Genomic DNA, 18,391 nt, shown 5'->3' with positions numbered 1-18,391 from the left:
GTTTACTTGTGTGTGAGATTACAAAATATGCCATCCAGAAGGAAAAGCATGCAAAAATCAAATCATCAGAAAAATATGTTTTAAATTATTGTTTATTATTAGTCCACAGTGTGTGTGAATGGTGAGCTTTTAAATTTGAGTGTGAAAAATTGCGGGCTTTTATAAAATTATAATCGTACATTTCTGCAGTTTAACCCTCCCTAAATTTGCCCCATTCACTTCAATTGCAATTGTCTCACTGTAACCTTGATTTTCTATATATATATAAATAAAGAAAAGGAGGTACCATTCAAAATACATTTTTGTAGCGAATCAGCTCTATATTCTTCCACCATTAGGTAGCGAATCAGCTCTATGAAATATTAATAATCAATCATAACTTGTTATAATCGATTATGAATATTTGGATCAGTTAATCAGGTTAACTTGATGTAGCTACATTAACATTACAACCAAATACTCGGTTCATCCCGTGAACACTCAATATTGGTTATTAATTAATTAATTAATAGAAAGGTACATTTCGGGGCATGGGAAATGTCTTTCTTACTAAGTATTAAGAGCAAGTAGTCAAAATCTATGATTAGTGACTTTAGATATGAGCTTGAGACACAGACAACTTTACATGTGACATGAACAAGACTTTATTAACTAGACTAAACATTTAAACTACTCTAACATACATATACATACATTCATACAGTTTACCAAGGGAAAGAGGGCTGAAGCAGAATACAGGAAGGCAAGAAGTTATAGCATTGTTTGAAGTTTAGCAGATCAACAGCCTGAGCAAACCATCATATTAGTTCTGACACGCCCTTTTTAGAAAGGGGTTAAGGATACTTAATGTATCAAATAATGAGACTAAGTTTGATACTTGCATGTCCCATTTGAATTAAACTGTCCTGATGCAATTTGTTGAGGCTCCAGTTGATCTTTGATGATGTTGTCTTGATGAGAGAGAACCAGTGAGAGTCAGAGGATCTTGGTGAATGGGCAGTCGAGGCCGTAGCCTGGCACATGCTTGGGAGTCCTTGGGGCCTTCTAGTTTGGCATCATTCAGCGAGAGAGTGAGAGAGCACAAGGCTCAGAGAACCAGAAAGCAAGAGATAAGCGACAAGAGAAAGGAGAGAGAGAGAGAGAGAGGGCTAAGAGAGGAAGTAAGGAAGTGGGCGCAGCAATTTTATACCCTCAGGGGACAGGTCCCACCTCTCATTGGCTCGACCAATAAGAAGGGTTTGAGTTCTAGGCGGGAATTTGGTTTATTGCTCTTTGTTGTAAAATTGCCCATTGCATGTGCAAGAAAGAAAATAGGAAATCTACTTGTAATACTAATATGTTGTTGTTATCGACATATCATGTACACAGTCATTTCAATCTTCAAAATACCAAGTTATAGAGACCAAATATGCCACACATATGATTTTGGTTAATCATAGTATGCAAAGTCTGAAACATTAACCCATTAGTTTGCAAGAAAACATAGATCAAGCACATTTAAGGGAAAATGTGAGATGGCACATTAGATACATGTCAATATTTATCACATGGATATATAGAATATATATATAGGATTAACAGGGTTCATTTCTCTTTCTCAGTAAGAGAATGAAGGGAGGGTCAGCACTTCTCTGAACATTCCTTTGGAGGTCGTAAAAGTCTCCCTTACTCTGGGCATGAGAGAGTTCCTTTGTCAAAGCTCATTTGCATGTTTATGACAGTAAGAGATTTTGGGCTGAATGACTCAAAAGATAGTAAAACATCGCGTAATATCATTCTACAGAGATCTTATATTCGAATTCAGCTCGGACAAATCGTAAGGTTTAATTTGATACCAAGAAAGGTATATTTAGTACACTTAATAAGGGAATATACACTGAGGCTATTAAATATGAGGCCTCAGAGTTTAAAACACACAACTGAAACAGTTCTAACGAGTTTGATATACCTCAGAAATACACAACATACAGGGATTACACGTATTTCATTAGCAATATGCAGTTCTGTGTTTAACTGAAAAACACACACACACACACATTTTTACGTTCAAAGTTTCCCCCTTCCTGTCCACATGATAAGCACGTGGTGAGCATGCGGATGTCACATGCGGTTTTCTGTCAATAGTTCATTGTCTCTTTGTCAATACATTTATTGTGCTTGTGGAGGCTGGTTGGCGCTATTTCAGTAATTAGGGGAGTTTTTAACAGTAAGTTCTTGTTTGTTCGTGAATCTGTTAAGGCCACTGATCCTCCGCCATACCTTACATTTTTGTGGTAATCAACATTATGCCACAAATGGTGTAGATTGAGCTGAACTTGTGTTAAACCCAGAATATTATTTTAATATATGCCAGACTTTTGACAATATTCAATACACAGGTATATCTCAATATTTATGCATTTGTACTTAAATGGTTTAATAAGGTAATAACTGTTTAAAATTAAAAAATTAAAAATCAAGGCATTCACATTTCCATCAGATTTTCTCTAAATGAACATAATAATGAGATTGAATCACTTTCATAATACAGTAATACAACAACACATAAAAAGCAGAAATATTTGCCTACATACGTTTTTATTAAAACATTTGGTAACACTTTCTATGAAGCCCATATTTATAATATGTAATTATGTTTATTAAGTCCCTTAATATGTTTTCTCTAATTTCTGCAAGAGAATTCTGCTAAAAGTTCTCTGCATTGAGTTTAGACGAACAACGAGAACTGCACAAAAACTCCCCTGACTCTTAGATTGGTATGTCCCGTTGTGTTTGCAGGGGATGGAGGCTGGAGTGAATGGACTTCCTGGACCGGCTGTACCAAGTCATGTGGCGGGGGTGTTCAGAGCCGCAGGAGGGAGTGTGATCGGCCTGTTAAAGGGGGAGATGGAGATTACTGTGAAGGACTGGCGACTGAACTCATCGCCTGTAACACACACCACTGTCCAGTGTCTCCATGTTCACATGTTCCCGGAAGCGTGTTTAGTACCTGTGGACCTTCATGTCCAAGATCATGTGATGACCTGACTGTGAGTAAAAGAAGAACACAACCAAAACAGCACCAGACATTACATTTCAGACAAAAATTCAACTAAATTCTCATTTAGTGTTTTCTAACTCTTCATTGTATACTGTAAAAAATACAGTATAATTTACATTTATAAAAAAAAAAAAAAAAAAATAACAGTGTTGCATTTTATTCACACCAATTTGACATTTTTCAGCAAATATTGCTCATTGATATAATCAGATTTTAAAGTTATGTTTTGAACTTTTCTTAATTTGACGCGACATTTGCGATAAAATGAAGAAACTCAACCAAATATTTCGAGTGAAAATGAATCTGGAGTTTAATAAACTTCAAAGTGAAATGAATCAGTTTCATTTAAGATGAAAGCAATGCAATTACACTTAGTGAAATACACTTATATATTTAAAATATAGGTTTAATTAATCCATTTGTGTTGGGACAATATATTTGTTCTGTTTAGCATTAGTAAAACTGGGTGTGGGATTTCTATAACTGTAAATATTGTCCGTAATTTAACAGAAAAATTATTAAAAAAATAACACAGTAAAGCATTTTTAATCTGTTAACAGGTATTTATCTTAACATATACAGTAAAAAAATCGGTAATATATTTAATAAGACAATAGATGTAATTTTACAGTAAACTATTGTAAAAAAAAGAAATGTTTTTGTGGTAAAAGTATTATTTTACCATATAATTAACAGTATAATAAAACAGTAAATAATATTATGTCTACTTTTACGGTAACTATTATAAAAATTACGGTGAATACAGTAATTGGGCGTTCCCATAAGTCCCTGCGTGACCCGTTAAATATGATTATATTTGCTGGAAATAGATATCGGCTTGAGCTTTAAAGCTCCTGAAAGGAAAAGTTGCCAAATCTTTAAATAATACGTGTAAATGAGTTTAAAATGCAAAGTGCATAGAGTCTTAGGATTAAACAGTTCAAATGTATCTGTTGGCGATTCAATAAACATTAATTACATTAATAACTTGTTTTTTTGTTTTATTAAATTAATGGTGTAATGAAATGTTATTTCTATTCACACTCAAAACAGAGTTTTAATTTATTTAAAATCAAACTTTAACCTTTTACTTGAAAGGAATATACAAGTGATGCTCAGTCGACAGCATTTGTGGCATAATATTGATTACCACAAAAAAAAAAATTGACTCCTCCCTTTTCTTGAACCCCTTAAGCTCGGACAGGCCCATGAGAAAAATAATTTGCATCAAAATTTTAATAACTACAGTCTTGACCAACACAAAATAGGAAGACTTTTAAAGCTTAGACAATCTACTTCACAATGCATGTAGTAATTAGGACTAAAACTGAACAAGTGCTTTAAAATTAGCAGACAAATCAGAAATGTTCCTTTTTGATCATTTGTTTAAAAAATTGTAACAATTGAAAACATCAAACTGATCAAATATCCATGTGTCATATGTTTTTGGAAAGCTCTTAAATAGTAAAATACAACCAGACTATTTGTTTTACTCGCAGATAAAAATATAGCGAGTAACAGCTAAATATATGTCTTTGACAGTTATGTTGGTGTTGCTTTTAATGCCGTGTTTTCACTTATAACTTCACGAAACATAAATGGAACATAAAACATCACATATCATTATTTAGAGTCTGTGATTATCTTTCAAACGAGTCCACACACAAGATAATCAGATGTATAGATCATTAGATAATCCACATGAAGCACAATGTTACATATGACCACCAGGAGATGGCGCCAAATACACGACACAGACTCAATGATGACTCAAATGACACAGAATGAAACTCATTCTGTGAAATCTCATGACTAAAATCATGTCTGCATGCTATGCAAACCTTTAGTCATTGTTGTGTTTGCATGTGTAATTAGTACTTATGTACAATTATTATCTTTTATGTGTTTGGAGATGTTTTTGTACACTATGATTAATTATATTTGTAATGTTGTAACTTTTGATTGCTTTGTCACAAAATGTTTCTCAGATACAGTTGACATGATTTGGGAACAAAACAAAAGTTTTTCAGGGCCACCTTATTTACACCCATAGATATATAATGTCAAATAAGAAAAATAAGCAAACACTTTTTTTTGGTCTTTTTTTTTAATAATCCTTTAATTTTGGGTATTCCACTGAAACAGGAAATCTTTAAAAACACCTTCAGAGCTTAAAGGGTTAATTCATGATCTCAGTCAAAAAGTAATTTATTTAATTTAATAGTCGAAACATATTTTCGAATGAAATTTTAAACACGTAATTTCAGTTTACAGTGTTTTCATTCTTATAAACATGTTATTTCAGTTTATGGTAAACGTTTGGCACCCTGTGCTGCCATGCATTTACTGTACCGTTCGTTTACTAATGGTATTTATCTTTAACAGTCTACACTCGTGATCTGACAGCAGAAGACAGACAGACAGACAGACAGATATTGCTGATGAAGTTTGTGTTGTTTTGTGTGTTGTTGTAGCATTGTGAGTGGCGCTGTGAGCCGGGCTGTTACTGCACTGATGGTAAAGTTCTGAGTTCAAAAGGGTCAGAGTGTGTGGAGAAAGAGACCTGTCCATGTCTGGACCTCAACACGGGACTGCGGATCAAACACGGAGAGATCATACCCACCCCAGACGGCTGCAATAACTGGTGAGAAGCAAAGAGATTACATGGAGTTCAACAGATGTTTGTCATTACATTATTAGATTCATGTTTCTTATCATTTTTCAGCACGTGTGAGGCAGGAAAACTGAGCTGCAGTGAAAAACCGTGTCCAGGTTTGTCCACAGCCCATAATAATCTCTTTCACATCTTGAGCATCTGTAATGGGTTAAATCCTGACATCTGTGTTTCCGTGTGTCAGTGGATGGCGGCTGGTGTGAGTGGTCTCATTGGACTCCTTGTTCTAAGACCTGTGGTGCAGAATCAGTGACTCGGTACCGCAGCTGTGCCTGTCCTGAACCCAGATCAGGAGGAGCGGCCTGCCAAGACCAGCAGGAGACACACAGCGGTCTGGGAGTACAAATCCAGAGACAACCATGTTCATCTGTCACCTTCTGTCCTGGTAAAAACAGCACTTTGTTTAAGGTGACATTTAGGGCAGATCTGTCTGAACTTTGAATTTACTAATGTGTGTGTGTGTGTGTGTGTGTGTGTGTGTGTGTGTAGTTCACGGCTCATGGAGCTCCTGGAGTTCGTGGTCTGAGTGTGACGTCTGTGCAGGTGTGTCAGTCAGACACAGACAGTGTAACAGTCCTCCTGTGCGGTTCGGCGGTCTGCCCTGCCACGGAGAGAGTCGACAGAGCCGCGGCTGCCATGACAACATCACCGAGTGTACAGGTCAACAGAAACTCTACCGCACACACACACCTGCTCTTTACCATACTAAGATAGTGGCTGTCAAGCTTCAAATACGAGCATAAACGTATAGCCACACGTCTTAAAAAATAATAAAACATAATTGTACCTCTATCATTTTTAAGATATGAAACTTTACGTGATCTATGTGTCTGTAGACTGTGGTGGCGGTCAGGAGGAGTGGCCTTGCGGTAAGCCCTGTCCTCGCTCCTGCTCTGACCTCCATGGAGACACCGAGTGTGTGGACACGCCAGCATGCAGCCCGACCTGCGGTTGTCCCGGAGACATGCTGCTGCAGGACGGAGTGTGTGTGGAGAGGGAAATGTGTCGCTGTAAATTCCACAACAGCAGCACAGGTGAGACGTACAGTAGACACTCAACACAATGAAAGCAGAAAGAATGTGTAACTACAGTGTTAGAAATGCCTTGAAAATGCAACGTTAGACGGTAATAAGTGTCCAAATACTCTTTGGGGACACTGCGCCTCTCATAAGTCTCTATTATGATACAGCTGGACTAGAAACGGGCAATGTTTCCTGGGCATGGCCCAGCGCATCACACTGGCAACATGCAAATCCAGGAGAGGCCGTCGTCACAGACTGTCATAACTGGTAAAATTAGTTTTTTGCATGATTGTAAAAGCAAATACGGTGAGTCCCATCTGTTTCCTCTTGAAGTACTTCATCTCGTTTCTGTCCAGCACCTGTGAAGCCGGTGTCCTGCAGTGTGACTCTGTTCCTGGTTGCTATGTTGATGGTGGGTGGGGCCAATGGGCTCCCTGGTCAGAGTGCTCCACCCCATGTGGAGGCGGGGTTAAAATGCGGACACGTCAGTGTGATAACCCCGCCCCTCAGGGTGGTGGCAGAATGTGCACGGGCTCCGGCGAACAGCACAAAGTGTGCAACACTCACAACTGTACAGGTGAGTCAGGTTGACAAATCTTACATCCTTTAAAGGGATAGTTCACCCAAACATTTGAATTCCCTCATCATTTACCTATCCCATTCTGCTGAACAAACAAACAAAGATTTTTAGAACAATATTTCAGCTCTCGGTTCACACAATGCAATGAATGTTGGTCTGGACTTTGAAGCTCCAAAAAGCACATAAAGGCAGCATACAAGTAATCCATAAAACTCCAGTGGTTTAATCCATGTCTTCAGATGTCCTATGATAAGTGTGGGTAAGAAATGGATCAATATTACTATAAATCTCCACTTTCACTTTCACATGCATCTTCTTTTGTTTTTGCCAATTTGCACTCTTCTTTCATATCGCCACTTACTGTGCAAGGGGGGAAATTTATAATAAAAAGGGCTTAAATATTGATCTGTTTCTCACCCACACCTATCATGCTGCTTCTGAAGATTTGCATTAAACCACTGGAGTCTTATTGATTACTTTTATGCTGACTTTATGTGCTTTTTGGACCTCAAAGTTCTAATCACTATTAACTTGCATTGGTAGATAAACTTGCAAGATTTACATAAAAATGCACATTCTAAGACAAAAACGGTGCACTTGAATTTTATACGTGTTCCAAGCACTGACAATGACTTCTTCAACTCCTGTTTTACTAATAACTGAATTACGTTCTAGTTTAGTGGTTCTAGTTAATGATGTCATGTTTAATGATGGTTCTTTTAGATTCTGGTCCGTGGTTCGACTGGTCAGCATGGTCTGTGTGCTCCGTCAGCTGTGGTGGAGGGTCTCAAAGCCGCAGTCGCACCTGTCGAATGCCACCCTGCTCGGGCATGAAACGACAGAGCAAGACCTGTAACACACAGGTGTGCCTGGGTACGTCTACCATTCATTCAGATCCCTTTGAATGGTTGATATACTGTATATAGTCTATTTGTATATTTGTATATTTGTAAATGGACTCTATATACTGTATACATTAATAACACATCTGGGATGCCGTTGGTTAATTTTATTTGACCTGCCTGTTCATTTTGAGTGTTCCAGCAATAATGTCATACCTCATATGCAGTCTGCGATATATAAGGAGCACTTCTCATTAAATAGCAGTACTTTACAATAAGAAGTGTTCTCGCACTGAAAGTGAAGCTGTTTTAGGATTAACTGTGAAGGTCTCTTGGGCATTATTCAAGGTTCATTCACCGAAACGCTTGAGAAGACACCGTCCTCATTTAAAAGTGAAATATGCTTGCATCTTCTCTCTTGATCCTACTGTAAATTCAAATCAGACATTTGTAGAGACTTCATGTGGGAATCCTTGAGGCTGATTCTGCACTGTTTGTTTATGTATTTATGTACAAATCTGGATGTTTTAGCAAGAAAAAGAAATACAAAAATAGCTCTCCATCTGTGTCTGTCTGTCAGAGGTGGGCTGTCCTCCCGGGCGTCTCTACAGAGAGTGTGACGGGGGTGACGGGTGTCCGTTCAGCTGTGCTCAGGTCAGAGGTCATGAGGGCTGCTATTCGGAGGGATGTGAAGAGGGCTGTCACTGTCCCCACAACACCTACCAGCACAACAGCACCTGCGTTCATGTGAGATCAATGTCAAGTCTGCCTTATCTAACAAATCTGTCATCATTTACTCACTCTCATGTCATTGCAAATCTGTATCCTTATAATATGATATAACGTCTCATAAATAATATGAGAGAGAGAGAGAGACATAGAGAGAGAGATAGAGAGAGATAGATAGAGAGAGATAGAGATAGAGATAGAGAGAGAGAGAGAGAGAGAGAGAGAGAGAGAGAGAGAGAGAGAGAGATTTCATTGCATGTGTGGGAGTGGTGGTGGTGGCGTAGTGAGCTAAAGCACATAACTGGTAATCAGAAGGTCACTGGTTCGATCCCCACAGTCACCACCATTGTGTCCTTGAGTAAGACACTTAACTCCAGGTTGCTCCGGGGGGATTGTCCCTGTAATAAGTGCACTGTAAGTCGCTTTGGATAAAAGCGTCTGACAAATGCATAAATGAAAATGTAAATTGCATGTGTGTTATTGATGTATTTGTGCATGTGTAATGTTTATAACTTCCAGCATGACTTATAATGTCTTATAAGCACTTAAAAATATCATATGGATGTTTATAAGAAGAGATTGCTTTTGTCACTTTACTTAAAGCACAGCTATTATATATAACACACAGTATATACAATATATATAATACATTATAACTTCTGCAGATAAAATTGGATATTGCTTGTGTTATAATGCATTATAATCTAATGTATAAACATGAATAGGTGAGTATTATAATGTATTATAATATGCATATATATATATATATATATACAGTTATTTCAGAAGTTATAACATATTATAAGGTGTATTATGAGACATTACTTGTGCATTATAAATATGGCCTTCATAGAAAATGTTACCAAAATGTTGAATCGAATGATTACATGATGTACTGAATTAATTGAAATTTGCCGAAAGCCGCTAAAAAAGGATAATTTTGAATGATCAAAATGAATGATCATAAATATAATGTACTATATAATGTTATAAATCAGATCATTCAGATGCATTACATCATATAGATACAGTATAATGTGGCAGCAAACAAATAAAGCAAATGTGGCTTTAGAAGTTAAACTATTGTTTTTTAATGAAACCGTAGTGATAATACAGGGAAACAAAACCTATAACTAAAAATCAGATTATACCACTGGTTCTCATCAACATCGCATTGGATTTTTTCCCCTTGCAATGCACCAAGGGAAATACCTTCTTGCATGGCGTATCCATCCCTGGCAGTCCTCTGCACTTATTGCCAGGCAACCAGCATTCATTGCCTCCAAGAGGGACATCCGCTCATACGGCCGGTGATCAAACACCTTCCATCTCCAAGCTGAGAAGAACTCCTCAATTGGGTTCAGAAAAGGAGAGTATGCAGGGAGGAATTGGGTATCATCATATGAATAAATGATTGGCTGTGCTGCAAACCATTCATTCACAAGGCGAGAGTGATGGAAGGCAATTATGTTCCAAATGATGACATAAAGAGTCACGTCAGGCCTCAATAGCCCTCTCGCTTCAGGTGGAACCAGTCTTTCATTCAGTGCATCAAGAAACGTGATGAGGTGTTCTGTATTGTATGGGCTGATAGTATGTGGCAAAGGACACCATCATTGGAGATGGCAGCACACATGGTGATTTTGGCACCCCTCTGACCTGGCACTGTAACAGTGGCCCTCTGCCCAATAATGTTCCTCCCACGTCTCCTCACTTTATAGAGGTTGAAGCCGGCTTCACCCACATAAATGAATTTGTGATGTGCCCCTTCAGCTTCAAGCACAAAGCCTCTTCCTCTGGCCCCTTTGCCATGGCCTCTTCCTCGGGCCCCTTTGCCATGGCCTCTGCCTCAGGCCCCTTTGCTATGGCCTCTTCCTTGGGCCCCTTTGCCATGGCCTCTTCCTCAGGCCCCTTTGCTATGGCCTCTTCCTTGGGCCCCTTTGCCATGGCCTCTTACTCGGGCCCCTTTGCTATGGCCTCTTCCTTGGGCCCCTTTGCCATGGCCTCTTACTCGGTCCCTTTTGCCATGGCCTCATCCTCAGGCCCCTTTGCCATGGCCTCTTCCTCGGGTCCCTTTGCCGTGGCCTCTTCCTTGGACCCCATTGGCATGGCCTCTTCCTTGGGCCCCTTTGCCGTGGCCTCTGCCTCGGGCCCCTTTGCCATGGCCTCTTCCTCAGGCCCCTCTTCCATGGCCTCTGCCTCGGGCCCCTTTGCCATGGCCTCTGCCTTGGACCCCTTTGCCATGGCCTCTTCCTAGGGCCCCTTTGTCATGGACTCTTCCTCAGGCCCCTCTGCCATGGCCTCTTCCTCGGGCCCCTTTGGCGTGGCCTCTTCCTCAGGTCCCTTTGCTATGGCCTCTTCCTCGGGTCCCTTTGCCATGGCCTCTTCCTTGGACCCCATTGGCATGGCCTCTTCCTCGGACCCCTTTGCCGTGGCCTCTGCCTCGGGCCCCTTTGTCATGGACTCTTCCTCAGGCCCCTCTGCCATGGCCTCTTCCTTGGACCCCTCTGCCATGGCCTCTTACTCTCTTTCCATGCCTTTGGCCTCTTTGATCCATGCTTGCAAATAGCAACCCAGAGGTGGCATCTTTTATAGATGGATGAGGACTGATTGCTGATTGAAGAGTTGTGCAAACGAGTTTCACACAGGTGTATTAGAGATTCATAATTATGCAAGTACTTTCTAGTACCTGTGAATACTAGAATTCTATAGTTTTACTACAAACCATGTTATTTGCAGTGAAATCAAAATAACCACCAAATTACGATTTGTATTACCATAGTTTTTGTTTTCCTGTATTAGTAAACTTTTTACAATGAATATCAAAGTTAACATAAGTTTAGTTAAGTAAAAACACAGTAAATGTATTATGAGGGAATGCAAAACTATTGCAAGTGCAAGCTAAACTAATTAAGAAAAGAAAGTCCTGCCCTGTCCTCTAAGGGGCTCCCAAGAATTTATATACAGATGTTAATTTACTGTGTTCATTTATTTTTTTAATTAGCATATAAATATTCATGATTCACTTTTGCATGTTTGTGTGTGTGTGTGTGTGTGTGTGTGTGTGTGTGTGTGTGTGTGTGTGTGTGTGTGTGTGTGTGTGTGTGTGTGAGCGTGTATTTATCACTTTGTGGGGACCAAATGTCCCCATAAGGATAGTAAAACCCGAAATTTTTGACCTTGTGGGGACATTTTGTCGGTCCCCATGAGGAAAACAGCTTATAAATCATACTAAATTATGTTTTTTGAAAATGTAAAAATGCAGAAAGTTTTCTGTGAGGGTTAGGTTTAGGGGTAGGGTTAGGTTTAGGGGATAGAATATAAAGTTTGTACAGTATAAAAACCATTATGTCTATGGAAAGTCCCCATAAAACATGGAAACACAACGTGTGTGTGTGTGTGTGTGTGTGTGTGTGTGTGTGTGTGTGTGTGTGTGTGTGTGTGTGTGTGTGTGTGTGTGTGTGTGTGTGTGTGTGTGTGTGTGTCTGTAGCAATGTCCATGTCTGGTGGACGGTGAGTTCCTGGCCTCTTTGCAAAGTGTGTCAGCGACCCCTAATCTGACCCCTGACCTCCAGAATATCACACTCGGAGCAGAGCTGATGTCTGGAGAGGAACTCATGCATGAATGCAGCTCGTGGTAAAAACTATTAACATAAAGACTTTCTCTGAATTCTGTTCTTGTTAAAACAGTAACTCGTAACTTTTTATAATTATCTTTGTATCTTTGAATTTGTTTCGAAGCTCCTGTGAGCACGGCTTGTGGAACTGTTCTCTGGTTCCGTGTCCCCGTGATGGGGGTCTGTCTCCTTGGGGCCCCTGGGGCTCCTGCTCATTCAGCTGTGGAGGTCTCGGCCAGAGGAGCCGCAGTAGAAGCTGTAATCAGCCCAGTCCTGCTCACGGGGGCCGAGACTGTCAGGGGCCCCTACTGGACACCGCCTTCTGCCAGACCCCGGACTGCCCAGGTCAGCGCAAAATAACACTGAAATATTGGGTTGTACTATTCGGCTGTACTATACTGAATTATACATGATTATTTGGATTATATTGATGGTGTATATAGTGTTCATTTGTTTAATTGGTAAATCTGAAGTTCATTGTTATCTTTTCTACTTTCACAGTGGTAACCATACCAACCGAGGAACCAGCTGTGCCGGGTAATAACTCAACTACTGTTAAATATGCCACTATTTAAAATGTATTTTGCATGTTAGTTTTATGTTTAAAGAATTCAGAAGCGTACAGAACCTAACGATGAATGTCACAGAACATATTCGGGTCATATTTTTCCCCCAAATCAAAAGATTGATGTGAGAAAATACATTTTGCTTAAAAAAGAAGCCTGTATTTTAGACTATTCAATTTTTGTTTATTTTTGCATTGTGACATTATTTCCTTGACAATTAAGCATATTGTTTCTGAATTGCATTACTGTAATGCGAAACGTCTCGAGTCGTCCCTCCTTTCTTTAAAAAAAGCACAAATGTGTGTTCCAGTAAGACACTTCCAATGCAAGTCAATGGGGTTTAATCTGTAACATTAAAATACTCACTGATTCAAAAGACATGAACTATATGTGTGTTAACCTGATTTCAGTGTGATATCATCACTTACTAACCGCATCTGTGTAACGTTATAGACAATTTAGCAAATTTGTTGCCATGACGATGTAACACTGTAAATCCTAAAATGGCCCGAAAAAAATTAACAGCTCAAATAATGCACAAGTTTTACCAGAAGAATTCATGTAAGTGCTTTTATAAAATTATAAGATTCACATGTCTTCCTTTAAACCCTCCAAAAATTGGCCCCATTGACTTCCATTGTAAATGTCTCAATGGAACACACATTTGTGCTTTTTTCCTCCCCAATTTGGAAAGCCCAATTCCCAATGTTCTCTAAGTCCTCGTGGTGGCGTAGTGACTCGCCTCAATCTGGGTAGAACCTTAGGAGACCTAGATGGAGTCACTCACCACACGCCTCGCTGAGAGCGAGAACAACATTATAGCGACCATAAGGAGGTTACCCCATGTGACTCTACCCTCCCTAGCAACCGGGCCAAATTGGTTGCTAAGGAGACCCGGCTGGAGTCACTCACCACACGCCTCATTGAGAGCGAGAACAACATTATAGTGACCACGAGGAGGTTACACCATGTGACTCTACCCTCCCTAGCAACCAGGCCAATTTGGTTGCTAAGGAGACCTGGCTGGAGTCACTCACCACACGCCTCGCCGAGAGTGAGAACAACATTATAGCGACCACGAAGAGGTTACACCATGTGACTCTATCCACCCTAGCAACCGGGCCAATTTGGTTGCTTAGGAGTCCTGGCTGGAGTCACTCAGCACACGCCTCGTTGAGAGTGAGAACAACATTATAGCAACCACGAGGAGGTTACACCATGTGACTCTACCCTCCCTAGCAACCGGGCCAATTTGGTTGCTAAGGAGACCTGGCTGGAGTCACTCAGCACACGCCTCGTTGAGAGCGAGAACAACATTATAGCAACCATGAGGAGGTTACCACATGTGACTCTACCCTCCCTAGCAACCAGGCCAATTTGGTTGCTAAGGAGACCTGGCTGGAGTCACTCAGCACACGCCTCGTTGAGAGCAAGAACAACATTATAGCAACCACGAGGAGGTTACCCCATGTGACTCTGCCCTCCCTAGCAACCGGGCCAAATTGGTTGCTAAGGAGACCTGGCTGGAGTCACTCAGCACGCCCTGGATTCAAACTCGTGACTCTAGGGGTGATAGTCAGCATCAATACTCGCTGAGATACCCTGGCCCCGATTTTTGCAAATGTGCAAAGTATTTCCAATAAAATAAATCATTGTATTATGGTATTTTCACCAGCATAAAACCCAAATGTTATGACCAGCACATGTTATATGTTTCTCTCTCCGTCCGTCTGTGTGTCATTAGATGATGATGTGGGGTTCTCTCAGTGGACAGTGTGGTCTCTCTGCTCTAGAACCTGCAGTGATTCGGGTTCTCCAGCTCTGAAGTTCCGTACGAGAGAGTGTGTCCATGAGCGCTGCTCTGGAGAGAGCCGACAGGAGAGAGTGTGTAATCTGCCACAGTGTCCCGGTACTGATCACCTCACGACTCATCTTAAATAACTGTGTCTCTTCATTGCATTATTATGAGACATCTTTCACCTGCTTGCTCATATCGTCATTTTCATTATATGTTTGATCAGATGGTGGCTTGTGTCAGGACCCTGAATGTGCCGACAGGAACTGCTCCTGGATGAGGTGGGGCGAGTGGAGTCCTTGCTCTCGCTCCTGTGGGGTCGGTCAACAGCAGCGCATCCGGACCTTTCTTGCACCGGGCGTCAATGGGACCTGGTGTCAGGACATCCTGGGCGGCAACGTGGAAAATCGCTTCTGTAATATTCAAGCGTGCCGTGGTAAGAATGGAAGAGCTGGAAAAAGGACACAAAATTGCACCACAAATAGTCCTTACGATAACTTAGTGTGAGGAACAGACTTAAAGGGATAGTTCACTTAAAAATGTTAATTCTGTCATCATTTACTCACCCTCATGTCATCCCAGATGTGTCTGACTTTCTGTCTTCTGCAGAACACAAATTAAGATTTTTTTATCCAAAGCGACTTACAAAAGAGGAATAATAATTTTAGAAGAATATTTTAGCTCCGTTTGTCCATACAATGCAAGTCAATGGTGACCAGAACTTTGAAGCTCAAAAAAGCACATAAAGGCATCATAAAAGTAATCCATGAGACTCTAGTGGTTTAATCCATGTCTTCTGAAGCGATCCGGTTTTGGGTGAGAACAGACCAAAATGTAACTACTTTTTCACTATAAATCTTGACACCTGCAGTCTCCTTGGCGATCACTATTTTAGACTCGGTGACACTTCCTAGCGCCATCTAAGGCTCCGCGCATGCGTCAAGCACTAGGAAGTGCAATCGAGCTTAAAATCATGATCATGCATGGAGACCGCACCTTGCATTTTGGTCTTTCCCCACACAAAGCCGATTAGATTTCTTCTGAAGACATGGATTAAACCACTGGAGTCATTGAGATTACTTTTATGCTGCCTTTATGTGCTTTTTGGAGCTTCAAAGTTCTGTCCACCATCTACTTGCATTGTACGGACCTACAGAGCTGAAATATTCACCTAAAAATCTTTGTTTGTCACACATCTGGGATGAGTAAATGATGAGAGAATTTTCATTTTTGTGTGAAATATCGCTTTAAATTTAAGTCGCTATCCATTTCTGTTAATTCGATTAATCGGCTGATTCAGTACTGTGATGGGTACAGATATAGAGGCTACAAGAGTCTAAAATAAATAAAATCAGTTTATTAATCAACCAAAATCCCAATAATGAGATTTGGTCCTTAATGCGGGACTTTTTAACTATAAACAAGCCCAAAACACAACAGGGACTTTTATTTTGCAATGACAAAGACTTTGCACCATTACAACACTCTATATTTAAATATTAACCAAATTAAGACTTTTATAGCATATATATTCACCAGATGAGGTTTAATGAGAAATAAGGTTTATTATTAATCACAAGATGTGATGTTGGAGACACTAACAACAGTCACATTTGTATTTGCATGTCCTCGCTTCAATTTATAACACTTGATTATCTCATCAAAATAGCAAGACTTCGTCACAGCTTTTGATTTCACCTCTGAAGGACGCTGTTACACTGTACAGTACAAATAACCTTTCTAACTTAAAAATCTTCCTGCACTGCTCACAAGCAGCAATGAACGGTCACTCGCACCCTGGTGCACGTTGGGGCTGCTGTCCTAGGGGTACGTCACAACTTAAATGTTGTTAAGAGTGTATCACAGTGTAAAGCATGTCACTTCCTGTTGCCAGTAGGTGGCGCTATGGCTATAACTTAATATTGGCATGTAGGTGTATTCGGGCTGGGACTCTTATCAAACATGTGAAGTTTGGGTCAGATTGGACATTGTATGTATGAGTTACAACAACTTCCTGTTTCATGGCGAAACATCGAACATTATCAGACGGTCTTGGCCGCGCCGTGCAGTGAAAACTCAAAAGCTTCACAGTTTAGCATCGCAAAGGCCTTTAGATTAGACTGACCAAATATGATGTCGATCTGATATAATCTCTAAGAGGTGTTCCTTAAAGTACAAGGCCTGGAAATGGCAAAAACTGAGCAAAAATTGGAGAGAAAAATTTAAATGGCTGACTTCCTGTTGAGTTTAGGGCATGGGTCCAAGAGACTTATTTGTAGGTCTTGGCATGTTACAAATGTGTACCAAGTTTCGTACATGTAGGTGAAACGTAGCGTGAGGCGCACAATGTTGAATGTTTGTAGGTGGCGCTATCAAGCCGTTTTGCGACACGTCATTCTGAAACCCATATCAGATGTACATTTTCGGCACTTCTGGCATGTGTTCACAGTTTAGTGAGTTTCCGAGTATGTTTAGGCCCTCGCACCATCGGTGCTCTGGCCCTAATAATAATGATCTGCAACTATCGGCACAGATTAATCGGTAAACCCGATATATCGGTCGACCTGTACTAATAACATCTGAACTCTATGGTTGCTGTTAAGTGTTACGTGTTGTGTTCAGTGAATGGAGGCTGGTCTCGCTGGAGCCAGTGGTCTCGCTGTGATAAATCCTGTGGGGGTGGACGCTCCATCAGAACCCGGTCCTGTTCTAGTCCTCCACCCAAGAACGGAGGCCGCAAGTGTACCGGAGAAAAGAACCAGGTCAAACCGTGCAACACCAAACCATGCGGTATGACTCACTACTATTCTTCAGTATAACATGCACTAATTACAGCACAATGATATATTTAATCATATAAATATTATATTTAACCGCAGGTGATCACGGGTGCCCGCCAGGGCTGGAGTTTGTGTCTTGTGCCAATGAGTGCCCACAACACTGCTCTGACCTACAGCAGGGCATTCAGTGCCAACGCAACACAGAATGCCAACCGGGCTGCCGCTGCCCACATGGTAAGAAAGTGCCATGTCTGTTAAAATGACATCTCTCTATTTAGCAAATTTGGGGCAAATTTAGTAAATGATTGCATCGCTTCAGCACATACAAACTTAAAGAATACCATGTTTTAGCTGTGTGTTACCCCTGTGTGTGTGTGTGTGTGTGTGTGTGTGTGTGTGTGTGTGTGTGTGTGTGTGTGTGTGTGTGTGTGTGTGTGTAGGTCAGTTACAGCAGGAAGGTATGTGTGTTCAGTTGTGGCAGTGTGACTGTCTGGATGCTCTGGGTCAGAGTTGGGCCGCAGGCAGCATGCACCAGGTCGACTGCAACAACTGCAGCTGCACGGATGGTGCGCTCACCTGCACCAATCACACCTGCGCAACAGACAGCACCTGCAGCTGGAGCACCTGGTCCACCTGGGCCGCCTGCAGCAGCACCTGTGGGCCGGGACGAAGAACACGATTCAGGTGCGATTCACAATCAGCTTCCAGATCGTCAGTTCTACGAATGGAGAATTTAGCATTTTGTG

At 40.8% G+C, this 18,391-nt stretch overlaps 1 protein-coding gene across 1 annotated transcript in view; it reads left to right on the top strand.

Moving 5' to 3' along the window:
* The window catches only part of sspo (SCO-spondin), a 131,504-nt gene that overhangs the window by 76,107 nt on the left and 37,006 nt on the right, over positions 1 to 18,391 (top strand). The window contains 18 exon segments of the mRNA XM_052113500.1: positions 2,779 to 3,029; positions 5,515 to 5,684; positions 5,766 to 5,812; positions 5,899 to 6,099; positions 6,204 to 6,374; positions 6,551 to 6,748; positions 6,904 to 7,003; positions 7,093 to 7,313; positions 8,040 to 8,189; positions 8,739 to 8,905; positions 12,379 to 12,524; positions 12,629 to 12,849; positions 13,006 to 13,041; positions 14,815 to 14,979; positions 15,092 to 15,301; positions 17,488 to 17,655; positions 17,745 to 17,879; positions 18,086 to 18,329. Of these exon segments, the coding sequence (XP_051969460.1) occupies positions 2,779 to 3,029; positions 5,515 to 5,684; positions 5,766 to 5,812; positions 5,899 to 6,099; positions 6,204 to 6,374; positions 6,551 to 6,748; positions 6,904 to 7,003; positions 7,093 to 7,313; positions 8,040 to 8,189; positions 8,739 to 8,905; positions 12,379 to 12,524; positions 12,629 to 12,849; positions 13,006 to 13,041; positions 14,815 to 14,979; positions 15,092 to 15,301; positions 17,488 to 17,655; positions 17,745 to 17,879; positions 18,086 to 18,329 (3,001 nt within the window).

Source organism: Xyrauchen texanus, chromosome 41, assembly GCF_025860055.1.
Source record: "Xyrauchen texanus isolate HMW12.3.18 chromosome 41, RBS_HiC_50CHRs, whole genome shotgun sequence".
In the NCBI taxonomy this organism is placed as follows: Eukaryota; Metazoa; Chordata; class Actinopteri; order Cypriniformes; family Catostomidae; genus Xyrauchen; species Xyrauchen texanus.
Note: the sequence above shows the minus strand (reverse complement) of the source record. Positions and strands in the feature narration are given on the sequence as shown.